This window comes from Phyllostomus hastatus, unplaced genomic scaffold (genome assembly GCF_019186645.2).
Source record: "Phyllostomus hastatus isolate PE091 unplaced genomic scaffold, TTU_PhHast_1.1 phas_contig_152, whole genome shotgun sequence".
NCBI classification, from domain to species: Eukaryota; Metazoa; Chordata; class Mammalia; order Chiroptera; family Phyllostomidae; genus Phyllostomus; species Phyllostomus hastatus.
Window position 1 is genome coordinate 12,058,825 of NW_025333622.1, and position 16,581 is coordinate 12,075,405.

Sequence of the window (16,581 nt, forward strand, 5' to 3'; positions counted from 1 at the left end):
CTTCACATTTCCTGGTGGAAATGGGACAGGTCAACAGAGTCATAGATAACTTTTGCCCACACATCATTCACTTTTTGAAGCGTTGGCTTGAAATTGAGGGGTGTGTGTGAGTGTGCGTGTGTGTAACTGACATGCCTTCCGTGAGCCCCAGCGGTCTCTGCACTCTCTTCAAATGAGCTGATTACAACACAGAGGATGTGGACAGTGGAGTTTTTCCTGATTGATGTCACACTGCTACCCTTTAAAAGCCCGAGGAAAAAGGAGGGAATCCAGCCTGGGATCTTCACGCCAGATCCCCGCAAGGAAAAAGAGGAGAAAAAGCCCAGGGTGGCCAGCCCTGGAGTCCGGGAGGCAGTGTCAGGTTTCACACTCCGCACCAGCCATTCAGAGAGCAGTGATGTTGGGGGCCCGCCTTGGGTTCCTGGTCTGCATCCTGTGCTGCGTAGTCAGAGCCTATCCCAATGCCTCCCCACTGCTCAGCTCCAGCTGGGCTGGCCTGACCCACCTGTACACAGCCACAGCCAGGAACAGCTACCACCTGCAGATCCACAAGGACGGCCATGTGGATGGCACACCCCATCAGACCATCTACAGTGAGTAGGGGCTTCATTCCTGCTGGGAAGAAAGGGGGCTCCTCTGTCCATCCCACTGCCAGGGACTTGGGGAGACCTTGGGCAAGGCCAGAGGGCTAATTCAGCCTCCTAGTTTCTTACCTAGTGCACTCAAAGGTGCACTCAGTAGCAAATGAGTGAGTTGGGGACTCTTTGGCAACACGAGCAACTGGAACATTTTTAAAGATTAGGCTTGTGGAAAGTTGGATCACAGGCCACAATAATCAGTTATCTGTGATTCCTATGGGGGCCCCTTAGTGTGCACCTATATAAGAGGGTGGGAGAATATTGAAAAAGACAAGGTCTTCTATTTTATGAGAATATGTAAAAATAACTCTAAGGATACAGGAAAATACATATTGATTTAATACAGATCAAAGTAAAGGGATGAAAGAGTAATCACAGTCTAAGTAAAGAAACTGTATAGAAATAAAAATATGTACTACATTGTTGTACTAAATTATGTAGTAATTTTGCAGTGGCCTTGCTGTGTGTAAGGCACTAATTCTGCTAAGAATCAAAGGTTCTTAAGCCTGGTAGCAAGATACATGCATCTGCAAAGCAAACAGTTCAAACCTCTTCAAGGGCTCATGGATGGCGATAGCAGGTGAGAGGAGGGAGAAAAGGTCTTCAAATATTTCAAACATCAAAAAGGTTCCAGAACCCAAAAGAATACAGTAGGATTCAGGAGTCAACATCTTGGAAGCCAGCTTTGAGTCTAATGGCAAAAAGTGAAACAAATCTGGATATTCTTGATATATCCAAAGTGCTGCTCATTTTATGCAATGGGTATTCAACAGAAACTACGATGTATCTCACTTCATGCACAGCTCTGCAACTGCCAAGGAAGACACAGCCCTTTGAGCACTTCTTCTTGTCTCCCAGCTCATTTATCAATCAGACTTACAGGAAATACAACTTTTGCACCTCCCATGGAGGGCTACCCTTACTTCCACTGCAAGATGAGATGATAGCCGATTTAAAATGCATGAGGGGATTATGGTACATTATTTCAATTCCCATAGTTCAAAGGGCTTCATACAACTAGAGAATGCTCATAAAACTTGTCTGGAATCATGGAATCCCTTCACTGAAAGGAGGCCCCAAAGACATGTTCTCCTGGACACAACATGGAGTAGACCGGCGTAGCCAGCTGTGGCGGGCTGAGTGCTCCAGTGTGTGGGGCTCAGCCTGCTGAGCAGGGAGGCCGAACTGTAGAACTCCCCCTCAAATATCCAGTGGTGTCAGCCCAGAGAAGGCACTGAGTCCTAGCTGGAATGAATTAAAATGACTGAGAAGAAGCAAAGTAAATTGAACTGATTTCAGATTTTTTTTTACACAAAAGTGATTTTGCTTTGTCAGATATAGACATTAGCTAAGCATGGTGCCTCTGGAAATCACCACAGACCTGGGGAGGGGAACGCAGGTCAGGGTGGTGGGAGGGAGGTGCTTTTCCCATCTGGTAATGTGATCCTCTGTACTGTTCAAATCATTTTTTATGTGCATTACCAAACAAGGTATGCAGTAAGGTAAAAAGTTACCAAAAAGAAAAGAGGAAATATCGGTGTATGTAGATAGATAGGACAACTAATAGCAACACTTTTACACTGTTTTGGGAAGGTGTGGGTGGTTCCCCACCCCCCACCTTTAATTAATTATAGATTTCCAGTGAAATCTGTTTTCACTTGATTGCTGTGTTTTAATAAGTTGCTGATCAATAGTTGAGTGCCCAACCCATCACTGGGTCTTGGTCATTGTGAAATTGTTTGTCTACAAGAGTCTATAACCTCCCTTCGGATTCACAGCACTGATGGCCTGGAGCCTCTCCCACCTCTGCATCTCCTGCCCTACTATGCACAAGGCCACCCTCCCTCCGCCCATTCTCTCCACTTTGTGGAAACAGCATAACAAAAGATGCTTATCACTCTGGTTAATGTCATTTCCTAGATCCAGGTATTTTTATTTCCTCCATCTTCTCCATTGGCATCTTCTTTATTTGAAGCTGAATGATCCTCAGGCTCCTTAAGCCTTCAAAATATTGTCTTTCTTTTGGGGAGCTAAAAGCAGTTTACATGTATCACCTTATTTGTCATTTACTGGCTATGAGACTAGAACACAGCAGATAATTTTCTACTTTAATAGCAGAAATTGAGGCAAAGGGGCAATATAACAATTACCAGCATTGAGAAAGTGTTTTTATAGTGAATAAAAATATTGTCTCATTACATCCTCAAGACGACCAAATGAGGTAAATGATTCTACTACATATGAGAAAACAAAGGTCAAAGAAATTAAATAACTCACTCAGGGTCACATAGGTAGTAAATGACCTAGGGATCATGACCCCAAACCTATACTCCTTTCAGGGCTATGTGCACCACCCATTGCCACTGAAAGAAATGTCCGTGAAGTCTGCCTGGCTCCAACAGGTTGTGGCTCAAGCAGCCAGCAATATGTTTCTTCCTTCTGTTGAAATCTGCCCTTGAATCTGTGCAGACTGTGAAAACATGCCTTCTGAAATTGCAAAGGGGAGAAAATCTGTCTCTTACATTTTCTGAAATTTCCCACTGCTCACGTTGGTTTGATTCAAGTCTAAGCATCCTCCCCAGCAGCTGCTCACTGTTCCTCTGCGGGCTTTTCTACTGTGACTGGCCCTGGAGACCAGGGGCAGGTGCACACACACGCTGCGCACAGTGGCCCCAGCATCAGGTTGTCATAATGGCAGGTCGGCAATACTGTACAATGCCTTTCCTTTGCTCAGCACTTTCAAGTCATTCTTACAACCATCATCCCATTTGATTCTATTTGTAACTCTATAAAGTGGACAGGACAGCTGATACTGTTCTCTTTTCACAGCTGAGGAAACTGAGGCTACAGCAATGACTTGCCCAAGGTTGCACAGTTAGTAAGTGGTGTAACTGGGATGGGTTCCGAGTCTCAGGGTTCCCAGTTCTTGGTTCAGTGCTCCCTTCCTAACCCACTCAGGGGCATGGCAACATGGGCTCCTCATGGCCTGCAGCCTGTGTTTTTGCACTTGAGTTTGTCTTTTGACGTTTGTAATGATTTCTGTTGGAGGCAAGCTACAGGGTGGTAGGAAGAGGATGTTAGATTTACAGACCTGACCTTGAATTCTGTCTTAGTTTCCATATCACTTAAATCAGGATGCTGCCACTACCAATATTAACAATATTCACAATATAACAGCTGTTTTCAGAATTTAAAATATGTAAAGATCTTAGCTCACAATCACTCAAAAAATTTTCAGTCCTAGTTGGACTGAAAATTCATCAGGATAGAAACTGTCCCCTTCAAGTTTCTTCTGTTTCTCTCAGGGCTTACCATAAAATTAGCTATCTATTTGAGACATGTAGGCAGACCCAATTATGGAGTAATTTAAATATCCTCTGTACCACCCATGCTTCATCCCACTTCCAGAAGCTTCCCTCAAGGCTAACCCTCAGCCAAACTTGGAAACAAATTAACTTTCCTCTTTGGCCTCTTCCTTTCTCTTCTTTCTGGGCTTGCTCCCACCCTCACTCCCTGGGTCCCACGCGATTCTGACTTCAGTCCAGATCAGGATCTCTTCTCCGCTCATATCTGAGATTGCTGCTGCTCTCCTCGGAGGTCTAGTATTGAGCCTACGTGGGGTCGGGGAGGAGACGGGCTGTAGTCAACCCACGAGGCTCGACCACTTACTAAGCACACACCATTTCTAGAATAGGGATTCAAACCCCTACCTGAGCTCCTTCCCAGGGGCTGCAAGGCCAGATGAGATGCAGGGGGAAATTCTGTGGGAGGCAAATGGAAGTAGCCCCAAAGACTTAAGGAAAGATTTTCAATAGAAAATGTCAGGCTATTAAATGCATTTGGGGCATACATCTTGCTGAATTGTACTCTTGCCTCAAAACAGAAAGCTTTAGACTTGATTTAACTAGGCATTGGTACTTGTTAAAATTGCAGGTTTCTATGAGGGTGGGTAAAAGGGTCATACGTAAAGCCATTAACAATTATTTAAGGAGAAGGTAATACATGAATGGGTTTCAGGCCCCTGTTGGAGACTAGTTTTTGAAAGGGGCATTGAAAGACCATGAGGGCCTGTCCCTGGAGGGGACATCACCAAGTGAGAAAAAGACAAAGAACAGCAAAAACGACTCAGGAAGAAATTCCATCCATCCCTGATATCTGTTGAATATTCAACATGAAAAGATAAACCCTCTGCTTCTAAGAAGCTCCCTCTGTGGGACACACTAGGTATGTAACCTTAGTTAAAACAAGGAAAGACCCAGAGAATCTGCCTTTGAGAACAGGATGAAATCCATGCTGTAATGGAGGTGTAGGCATTGTGCGAAGGGAGCTGAGAAGCTAGAGCAATTAATGATAAGGGGGTTTGGGAAAGTTTTCATAGAAATAGTGGCATCTGAGTCTGGCCTTGAAGGATGAGTTTCTTCAATAAGCAGAGAAGAGAGTGGAAGATCAATTCTAATACAGTTTTTGACACATGGTATGGGTATGGACTGATGCGCCGGTGACATTTGCACAGCTACCTGGGTAGAGAATCAGGCTCTGTATGCAGCCTGGATCCTTGAAAGACATCTTGGTATAGATTTTAAAATCACAAAGGCAAGAAGCTTTGGGAGAACATGACCACCAACCACACACAGGAAGCAACATTAGCCAGGCAAGGAGACAACGAAGACAGTGTGGGCAGAGAAAAACATGTGTAGGGCTCGGGTGAAGGAACGCCAAGGAAGGGTGAAGGTGGGAGAGTGCAAGAGTCTGAAGAAATGAGGCTGAACGAGTAACTGTAAGAGGAAGGTTATGTGAAATCATCACCACCATTAACATCAATCAAGGGAGGATTCATGAAGGTGAGTTTTGAGGAAGTTCTCAAAGATGGAAGTTGGATGCACAGCAAGGTTTGACCTGAATGATTTTCTCCACAGGTGCCCTGAATATCAGATCAGAGGAAGCTGGCTTTGTCGTCATAACAGGTGTGATGAGCAGGAGATGTCTCTGCATGGACTTCAGAGGCAACATTTTTGGATCAGTGAGTTTCTTTTGAAGCTGGTCACCATTTGCCAATAACTGTCTAATTTCTTTGACAGAATATAGATGTTTATGGCCTTGAGGCTTCCATTTGCAGAATACCTTGATGATTTATCTTCACCAAGTTACCTTTTTCAGTCCTAGTAGTAAATGCCTAGGTTTATACATCTGGGGTTTGAATCCAGGCAGTCCGGTTCTGGAGCCCAGACTCTTGGCCTGAATTGCCTGTTAGCATCCATTTTTGTGTCTAATGCAACACCTTACACATAGCCCCCAGGTCCTTCAGTCATGTAAATTCATGTTGTAAAGTGCATTAGAAAGGGTGAGAAACCATAGTCTGTTAGTAGGCCTCCAAGACCTTGGGCAAGCCCCTTCACTTTTCTAAACCTCAAGTTTCCTCTAATGGAAAAAGTGAAGGGGGTTGGACCATCTCCCCTGTGGGGCTCCCTCTAGTTAAAGATCTCTGATGAATTGTTTTTGCCCAAACTGTGCTGGCTGGTCCTTCAGATAGATAAGCAAAGGATTCCCCAGGCTTTAGGCTGCAGGCACAGTCCAAAGGACTTTGAGATCATGCAGTAGTGGGACTGCTTGTTTCAGGAGCCTCCTACCGCCAGACAGGCCCCCTAGAAATCCCATGAAAGTAGTGACTTTCTGTTCTACTTATTGCCGTGTCCCAGCATCTATGATGGTGTCTGACCCAGAGCAGATAAATATCTATTGAAGAAATACAGCAAATTAAGTGTATAAATAATAGCTTTTGACCACATACAGGCATACACAAGTTTTTCATCTGTAAAATATTACGTCATGGTATTTAAGGATTTAATTAAATGATGCGTAAAAGTCCTAGCAGGCACTCTATAAAACTTGGTACTAGTCAGTGGCAGAGTAAGGGCTTAAACCCAGGTCATCTGTTGCCAAAGTTTATGTCCCTAACGCCTAAACTACATTATCTCTCTGATGTGAGGACCCTCACTGTGTGTTTGACCCCAAAACTATACCCCACCTCCTTTTTCCAGATAAGGAAGGAGAGAGACCCAAGCCCACCTTTCAGCCAAAAGAAGGTTCAAAGAGGTCGAAAGTAGGAAGGACAAGGTCGCAGTTAACTCAGCCCTCCCTCCGGGAACCAGACACAAGGGCGCTGCTGGCTCTGTCCACCCTAGGTCCAGCCAGCAATGCGCTAAGCCAGCCCAGCCCCAGGCAGGGCTGGAAGAGCCTGTGGTTGCCACTCACTGGGGGGCGGAAGCTGTGCGGAGGGCTTAAAGCACCTGTCAAAATCACCTTTCCCTAGCAGGGGTTAAATAAACCTACCCAATGGAGTTGTGGGTAGGAATAGAGCTCCTCCCATCACCGACTTCCCTCGGGGCCTCTGGGGCTAGGGCGCAGAGCTGGGGCTGCGCTCGCTCGCCCGCCGCCCTCACCTGGCCCTCACCTGGCCCTCACCTGGGTGGCTTTACCCTTTCAGCACCACTTCAGCCCCGAGAGCTGCAGGTTCCAACACCGGACGCTGGAGAACGGCTACGACGTGTACCACTCGCCTCAGCACCGCTTTCTCGTCAGCCTGGGCCGGACCAAGGGGGCCTTCCTGCCGGGCACGAACCCCCCGCCCTACTCCCAGTTCCTGTCGCGCAGGAACGAGATCCCCCTCTTCCACTTCAACACCCCCCGGCCGCCGCGCCGGCACACGCGCAGCGCCGAGGACGACGACGCGGACCCCGACCCGCTGAACGTGCTGAAGCCTCGGCCCCGCGTGAGCCCCGCGCTGGCCTCCTGTTCCCAGGAGCTGCGGAGCGCCGAGGACCGCGGCGCGGCGGTCAGCGACCCGTTCGGCGTGCTCCGGGGCAACAGGGCCAACGCTCACGCCGGGGGGCTGGGCGTGGAGCGGTGCCGCCCCTTCCCTAAGTTTACCTAGGCCCGGCAGAAAGGAGTCCTTTCCCGCCACCTCTCAGAAGTGTAAACTGTCTTTCAAGGGCCGGCTCCCCTTACACGCCGAGGAAGGGAAGGTGGGGTCCTGTGTGGAATTAGCTGCTTCTCTCCCTTTCCTTCCCCAGGAAAGCCCCCGAGAGTCTGTCGGCCTCTAAGGCCTGAGAAGAGGGAGTTGCGACGCCTCCCTCGCCCCACTTCAGCCAGCTTTCTGAGTTAAGAAGCCCCTTAATTAAGTTAGAAAGTTCCCCTTCACTGAGGAGAGGAGAGAGCTTTCCCCCTCCCTATGCCTCTCCTTAGTCGGTTTCCCACTGAAAACAAGGCAAGGCCTTACACCGTTCTCGAGGTGAAGGGAAGAGCGGATGCCAGCTGCTTCTCCGCTGTCCCTGTATTATGTGGCCTTGACCCTGCTGGCCCTTGAGTTTGCAGCCTTGACCTAGGGCAGTGACCGCTGAACTGGGCAAACTGATGGGAAGCCTAATCTCAAGCCTTGGTTCTTCCTTTAGCATCTCTGCAGAAGAACTGTCAAAAAGATTGGCAGTAGGTGGTCACAACTTAAGTGGAGTGGCCTGAGAACTAAGGCAGAAATCAAGCTAGAAATCTGAAGCTCCCCGCGGGCTGGGAGCCCCTTGCCACGCTCTCAAGGTGGCCAGAGCCAGAGGGCCAAGAGTGACCCTGGTCTGCTCCCCTGCGGCCGCCATACAGCCCCGCCTCTGGCTCTTCCTTTGACTCTAGTGAGTTGGGCCTGATGAAGAGCCTTGGTATTGGCTCCTGAAAATCTAGCCTAATAGGGTTTTTCAAAATGGTAATAAATTCAACCTCTCCTAAAGGGGCCTATCATAAAGTCTCTACTTCCGGATGGAGTGGTAATCCATTCTGGATGGATTTCAAAAATGTCACCGGACGGGGGCCTTGAAACAATGAGGCTGCTCTGGGCTAGGTTCCCCCTAGACTGGCAAATTCTGCCCCTTTGAGTGAAGCAGCATCAAGGACTGGGGGAAATAGAAGTCCAATAACCAGGGCACCACAGTGCAGGGCAGGAGTCAGGAAAAAGCCTCGCTGCCAGCTCTCCACTATGATCTCCTCACTGCCCTGCAGCAGGGGCTAGGGGCCTAGTTAAAACACTCCTCGGCTGAGAGGTCTTAAAGCACTTGGAAATCCTGGGGGCATTAAATGAAGACAGCCTCCAGGCCCAAGAGCCCCCGTGCTACCCTGAGGGAAACCAAATCTCATTTGCCAAACAGCCGAGGGGCACCAGTCACGTGGGCCGGCTGCTCAGTCCTCAACCTAACCTTCCCCAGGGATTTAAGGCCGCCCACAACCGGGCCCATTTCCTACCTCTGTTTAAGTGGCTATCCAAAGAGCAGAATACTAACAAGCAAAGCAGATTTAAGCAACAGCGTCTTCCCAGTCACCCTTTCCCCCACTGCTATCATGTACCCAACCTTAGAAATATCCATTGTTTTTGCTTATGAGAGAAACATTGGACAACTGTTTTTCCCTAATGGTTTTAAGCTGAACTTGAAGGACTAATTCTTCTATGAAGCACCAACCCTATACTATATAGCAGTGCATGGCAAATGTTTTCTTTACATCGTTTTCACTTCCTTTGGAGATATTATAGTGTTTAAAAGCTATTGGCAACACCCCAGTACAGCTAATGAGATGGAAAACTCCAAAGGACTCTTAGTAGAAAATTGGTTGTAATCAAATTCAGTACCATCTATCATGGGTCCCCTCTTGGGCAGAGCCAAGGTAGCCCCCCCACCCAGTTTCCTACATCTGTTAGCCTGTGGCAATATTTATTTATTTATTTGGAAAACTTTGCCTATCGCTCTATATTTATAGATATTTATAAAAATGTAACCCCACCTTTTTCTTAACTTCTGTTTAAAAGAAAAATAAAATTAATCTCAAATTCTGATAGATTTTTCTCTATGTATTACTACATAAAAGCATGTCAGAATATGAGAATAGAAGGGATGATGGGAGGGGAACATTGGGAAAATCCAGAGAAAGCAGAGTTATAAAAGAATATCAGCACTTAAAAAAACTTATTGAATTTATTGGGGTGACATTAATAAAATTATATAGGTTCCAGGTGTACAATTCTAATACATCATCTGTATAGTGTATTGTGTGTTCACCACCCAAAGTCAAGTCTCCTTTCATCACCATTTATCCCTGTTATACCCTCTTCTACCTCCCCCACCCTCCCTTTCCCTCTGGTAATCACCATACTGTTGTTTGAATCTATGAGGTTTGTGTTTTTGGTTTTTGGTGTTTTTTTTTTGCTTAACCCCTTCACCTTTTTCACCCAGCCCCGCAACACCCCTCCTCTCTGACAGCTGTCAGTCTGTTCTCTGTATCTATGAGTCTGTTTCTATTTTATTTTTCTCATTAATTTTCACATATGAGTGAAATCATACGGTGTTTGTCTTTCTCTGACTGGCTTATTTCTCTCAGCATAATATTCTCCATGCTGTTGCAGAAGGTGAGTTCCTTCTCATTTATACAGCCAACTAGTATTCCACTGGGCAAATGCACCACAGCTGTTTTATCCACCCATCTACTACTTGGGCTGCTACTGTATCTTGGCTGTTGTAAAGACACTGCAATGAACATAGGGATGCATATATTCTTTTGAATCAGTGTTTCAGGTTTCATTGGTTTGTAAATAGATTCAGCAATTTTGATTAATTCTGATGGAATTATTGAAAATTTAAGGAAAATTTTTATCAATATTGGATTTCTGACAACTGTCGCTCTAAAACGTTTTCTTCAAAGAGAGAATTTTTCTTTTGCTTGAAAAATACACACTGACAGCCACATCAACATCCCAGTAAACCAGATGCTCTATACTTAGCACACACAGTGTTAGTGCCCTGTGAGACTTCACAGCAGGACAGATGATGAATCCTCATGTCTTCTCTGATATTCGTCCTCAGAAGTCCTCCTTTAATCTCTATCTACCCAGCTACCAAAACTCAGGGAGCAAAAAAGTGCTTTCTACACATTTACATCTCTCTGCAAATTACGTCACCTGAAGCCTATAGTTTTTCCCTACCTGTCTATAGCTAAGAACTTCCCCCTTTTAACAATGTAAAAGAACTTAGCGTAGGACTCACTATTTTAACTGGTGTTCAAATGACCTTCTGACAAACTCTAAGGAGACTGGCCTCTGATTATGCCCCTGTAAGTCTGAGTACCAAAGTCCTCCTGACGGGGGGATGGACAGCCATCAGGGCAGACACAAGAGACCAGGTCAAATGCCCTGTTTCTTTGATCACATATAACAGACTTACAAAAGATAGATTATTGTTTTTTAAATTCTCTCTTGTATTTTTTTTACACTGATAAGTTGATTTCTGGTTGTAAGTTTCATCCCTCCACAGTATTTCAATTTTGTTTCTGGGCCAACAGACTTTAAAATCTGGTAACTCATGGGAATGGAGCATTACCAAAATTACCATTTGGGAATAAACAGGCCTTCTTCTGATATAGAAGAAGTAAACGCTGTAGAGAAGGGGAAAAAAAGATATCCTGTGGGCACTTTCCCTTCCACAGGCTTGAAAGAGTTCCTTTGTCTGTCCATAAAAGTTCTTCCTAAAGAAAGGAAATATTAAAGGTTTTAACACAACACAATTAGTAGGGTGAGGGTGAGAGAAGGTAAGTGTGTGTTTGTGTAATATATATGTACATATAAATGTATTATATTATATACATATGGCTGCCAGAAGCTTCACAGACCTTATCATAGGCAGGGTTTCTAGTAATTAAAGCCCAATCTTTATCTTCTTTATAGAATTATAAATCCTTGTGTAATAAAGCTATTATCTCACCCATCATACTTACTTGTATAGATACTTAACCTTTACACAGAACTCTTGTTTATCTTAACTAAGTTAATATTTATAATTACATAGCTTCCACTTCTAGCCATCAAAGAGTAAAGGCTACCGGACTTGCAGTCCTGCCTAAACAACTATAAAACAAAATATACAAGGCAATTGTCTTCAGGCATTGAGTAGCAAAAGACTATGAGAAGGGAAACTTACAAGTCAATCCCCATGACCATCCCACTTTCTGACTTAGAAACGCTTGACATGCAGGCAGAATGGCAATCTCACTGAGCTGCGCAAATAGCTGAACTCAGTAGCTGAGAAGAGGGAGCTATGCTCCGGGGAGATTTCAGAAGTCTTCATGAGCATTCACTGCAGGCCTCTGGAAAAGGACTGGGCTGCACGTGCACAGGGAGAAAGACCCAGCAGACCTAACAAAGACCATCTGCTCCAGAAATGGGAGAGGAACAGTGAGTGATACCAGAGGCCATAAAATGCTGAGAAACACTAGAAACCCAAGAAAGCCAGGGCAGAGACTCACTAAGTGTATCACCATTTAACTGAGACCACAGAAAGGCCACACCTTAGAAGGAAAGACTAAGTCCCAGAAAAAGGGATACACCCTAAAACTAAATTCAGTACTGAAGTTGACCTGCTCTGACAGAGAATTATAAGGAAGCCTGTCCCTAGTTTAACTGTCTGGTAGGACAAAGCTGAATACCCTTTAACCTGTAAAGGAAGATGACATAATCCAGACTCAATACATGGCATCATCAACACTTTATGAAAAGAAATAAGGGAAACTGGCCCTTAGTCAAGAAAAAATAGTCATCAGAAATCAACCATAAGATGACCTGGATGTTGGAATTAGCAGGCAAGAAATTTAAAGCCGCTATTATAACTAAATATAAGGACTTACAACTTGTATCATAATGAACAGATTAGAAATCTCAGGAGAGAAAGCAAATAATAGGAAAGAACCAAATAGAAATCTAGAATTAATAAGTGCAGTATCTGAAATAATTATTAAATGGGCTTAATAGAAGGTTAGAGATGAAAGAAAAATGTAGCCATTTAATATTTAACAAATTACTAGCCCTAGCTGGTGTGGCTCAGTGGACTGAGCAATGGCCTGCGAACCAAAGGGTCGCCGGTTCAATTCCCAGTCCAGGGCACATGCCTGGGTTGCAGGCCAGGTCCGCAGTAAGGGATATACGAGAGTCAACCACATATTGATGTTTCTCTCCCTCTCTTTCTTCCTCCTTTCCTCTCTCTAAAAATAAATAAAATCTTAAAAGATATATTAAAAAATTAAAATAAGCTATCTAATCTGGAAAGAAAAAATAAGTTTAAAAAAATAATAACCAGAGTATAAGTGATCTGTGGGATAATATCAAACAGTCCAAAATATGTGTAAGTGGAACCCCAGAAAAATAGGAGCAGAAAAGGTTTAGGAATAAGAAATATTTGAAGGTAGAATGACTAAAACTTTCCTCAAACTGGTTAAAAACCTAATGTACTATTACAAGATGCTCAGCAAACCAAAAGCAAAATAAACACGAATACCACACTTAGGTATATCACAAACTGCTGAAAACAAAGATAAAATCTTGAAAGCTGCTGCATGAAAATGATGCTTTACATATAGGTGAACAACTATAAGAATTACGGCTGATTTCTCATTGCAACTGAAGAACCAACTCCAACTGGTCCTGTCCTGTTTCTAACAAGACCTGAACCAAAGTTTAAATCTTGGATACAGCACCAGAGATGAGCACTGGTGAACCCTTAACAGCTCTCTCTGACCCTCTACCCTGCACACACACAGCAGAAACAAAGAACTGGGACATGACCAGAACCCAGACGAACACTGCAACCCTTTCAGAAGCGATGGGTCCATTATCCAGGAAGAGCCAGTGCTGAGACCCCTTAAATCTTGTCCCAAACCCTGGACCAGAAAGACAACTTTGAGCCTTGCCTCCTGTCCCCTTGATGGTAGATGCCACAATGAAACATTTGTTTTTTTTTTTTCTTCTCTCAAAACCCGGTGCCATAGTTTCATCTTCTGAGACAACAGAATGGCACACTGGGAAGTTTCAAAGGAAGTACAAGCTACCTACCCACCCAGAACTATATATCCAGCAAAAACATGAATGGAACGAAGGTGGAAAAAAAAATGAAAGTAAAATGAAAACTCAGAGAACCTGTTACCAGGCTGAAAGGAGTAACACATGGAAAAACTATGGGAAAGAAATAAGAGCATCAGAAATAGAAAAAAATAAAAAAGGTAAATTTAAACTATTAAAAGTTTAAAATGTACAATATACATATAAAATACATATATAAATAATTTCTTTGATTCCTTTAAAATATTGCTTACAGGAAAAACTACAACACTGTACTGTGGGATTAATAATACATGTATGCAGCATACACATGGAAAAATTACCGTGCAGGATAGGAAGGGTAATGAAACAACGTGGTTGCAAGACTATAACACATATATGGAAGTCATACAACATTAACTCTGAGTAGGCTATGACAAGTCAGGATATCAAACACTGTAATTCCTAAAGTAATCACCAAAATAATGTTAATAGTACAAATAGTTATGGGCAAAAGCCAATATAAGTATTAAAAGAGAATATTGCAAAATATTCTATTATCCCAAGAGAAGGCAGAAAAGGAAGAATAGCAGAATATCAGATAGGACAAATAAAAAAATGACAGACTAATTCCAATCATATCAATAATTACACTATATATATATATATAAATAAATAAATACACTATATATAAATAAAACACAGCCAAAGGCAAAAATGGTCAGATTGCATTAAATAAAAATACCCAACTATATGTCGTCTATAAAATACTCACTGGGAAGAAAAGATGGGAAGGTGTTGTATCAGTTTGCTAGGGCTTCCATAACAAAATCCCACACACTGGGCGGCTTACACAACAGAAACTAATTTTCTCAGGGCCCTGGAGGCCAGAAGTCTGAAACCAAGATGTTGACAGGTTTCCTTCCTTCTGAGGTACCTTTCCTTGGCTTCCAGATGGCTGGCTTCTCCCTGTGTTCTCAGTCTTTTTTCTGTGCACATGCATCCCTGGGATCTCCAAATTTCCTCTTCTTCTAATGACACCAGTCAGATTGAATTGGGGGCCACCCTATTGGCCTCATTTCATCTTAATTAAATGCCCTAGGGCCTTCTCTTTAAAGGCCCTATCTTCAAAAACAGTTAACTTCTGCATTGCTAGGGGCCAGGACAACTGGGCACTAGTTCTTCAATGAATGGGGGGGGGGGGAGGGGCACAATTCAGTTCATAACAGACACATACAGTGAAAACAGTAAGCAATATGGGCGTACTATATTAACACCACACAAAATACGCTTCAACTCAGGAGCACTGCCATAGGAAAGGGGAACATTTTATGATTATAAAAGGGCCCATTCATAAGGAAGACATAAAGGTCATAAATGTTTGTTTCTAAAAACAGCCACAAAACAAATGAAGCAAAACTTGACAAAACTGAAAGGAGAAACAGACAAGTATAAATTTTAGTTGGAAATGTGCATACCCCTCTCTCCACAACTGATTTGCAAGTAGACAAAACATCAGCAAGGATGGAGATAGCTGAGCCACACTAGTGATGAACTGCATATAATTTACATTAATGAAACACTAAATCAAACTACAGAATATAATTTCTTTACAAGTATAAATGAAATGTCCCTCTATAGGGTCCATATACTGGGCCAACAAAAAAGTGTCAATTAACTCAAAAGTCCAAAATCTTACAGAGAAAACAAATAATTGAATAAATAAATAGACTTCCAGCCAAGATGGAGACATAGATACACTGTGCCTCATTGCACAACCAAAAGAAGGACAACAAATTTAAAAACAAAAACCAACCAGAAATGACAGAAAATTGAACTGTATGGAAGCCCGACAACCAAGGAGTTAAAGAAGAAACATTCGTCCAGACCAGGAGGAGGGGCGGAGGGGGCAGCCAGGTGGAGAGGACTTGCAGCAAGGCAGTGGCTGCAGGACTGGGGCAGGCAAGGCAGCAGCTGGTGGACTGGGCAGTATCATATTCTCATGCAGATAAACTGGGAGGAACAACTGGGGAGCAAGACAGAGCGTGCAACCCAGGGTTCCAGTACCAGGAAATAAGGCCTCAAAGCCTCTGAATAAAAACTCCTTTGGGGATTTGAGGCGGCCACTGAAGAAACTCCCAGCCTCACAGGAAAGTTTGTTGGAGACACCCACAAGGTCCTAGAACCTACACAAACCCATCCACCTGGGAATCAGCACCAGAAGGAACCAATTTGCTTGTGGGTGGCAGGGGAAGTGACTGAAAACCAACAGACAGTACAAAAAGTGGCATTGTTCCTTCTCAGACTCCTCCCCCACATACAGCGTCCTAACACAGTGACTTGCCCCACCCTGGTGAACACCAAAGGCTCTGCCCCTTACTACATAACAGGTGCACAGAGACAAAAAAAAATGGCCCAAATGAAAGAACAGGTCAAAGTTCCTGAAAAAAATACAACTAAGTGACAAAGAGATAGCCAACCTATCAGATGCACAGTTCAAAACACTGGTTATCAAGATGCTCCAGGAACTCACTGGGTACTTCAACAGTGTAAAAAAGACCCAGGCAGCAATGAAGGTTGCATTATGTGAAATAAAGAAAAATCTACAGGGAACCAACAGTGATGGGAAGGAAACCAAGACTCAGATCAATAGTTTGGAGCAGAAGGAAGAAACCAAGACTCAGATCAACAGTTTGGAGCAGAAGGAAGAAAGAAACAATCAACCAGAACGGAATGAAGAAACAATTCAAAAAACTGAGGCAAGGCTTAGGAACCTCCGGGACAACTTTAAACATCTGAAACATAGGGGTGCCAGAAGGAGAAGAGGAATAGCAACAAGTGGAAACCTTATTTGAACAAATAATGAAGGAGAACTTCCCTAATCTGGCAAGGGAAATAGGCTTCCAGAAAGTCCAGGAAGCTCAGAGAGTCTCAAAGAAGTTGGACCCAAGGAGGAACACACCAAGGCACATCATCATTACATTACCCAAGATTAAAGATAAGGACAGCATCTTAAAAGCAGCAAGAGAAAAGGAAAGAGATACCTACAAAAGG

At 43.9% G+C, this 16,581-nt stretch overlaps 1 protein-coding gene across 1 annotated transcript; it reads left to right on the plus strand.

Moving 5' to 3' along the window:
* Positions 1 to 397: 397 nt before the first annotated feature.
* Positions 398 to 7,847, plus strand: FGF23 (fibroblast growth factor 23). The gene is made up of 3 exons (XM_045830571.1): positions 398 to 593; positions 5,555 to 5,658; positions 7,123 to 7,847. Exons 1-3 carry the CDS (start codon positions 398 to 400, stop codon positions 7,567 to 7,569), a joined length of 747 nt encoding a protein of 248 aa, XP_045686527.1. The 3' UTR covers positions 7,570 to 7,847.
* Positions 7,848 to 16,581: the final 8,734 nt, after the last annotated feature.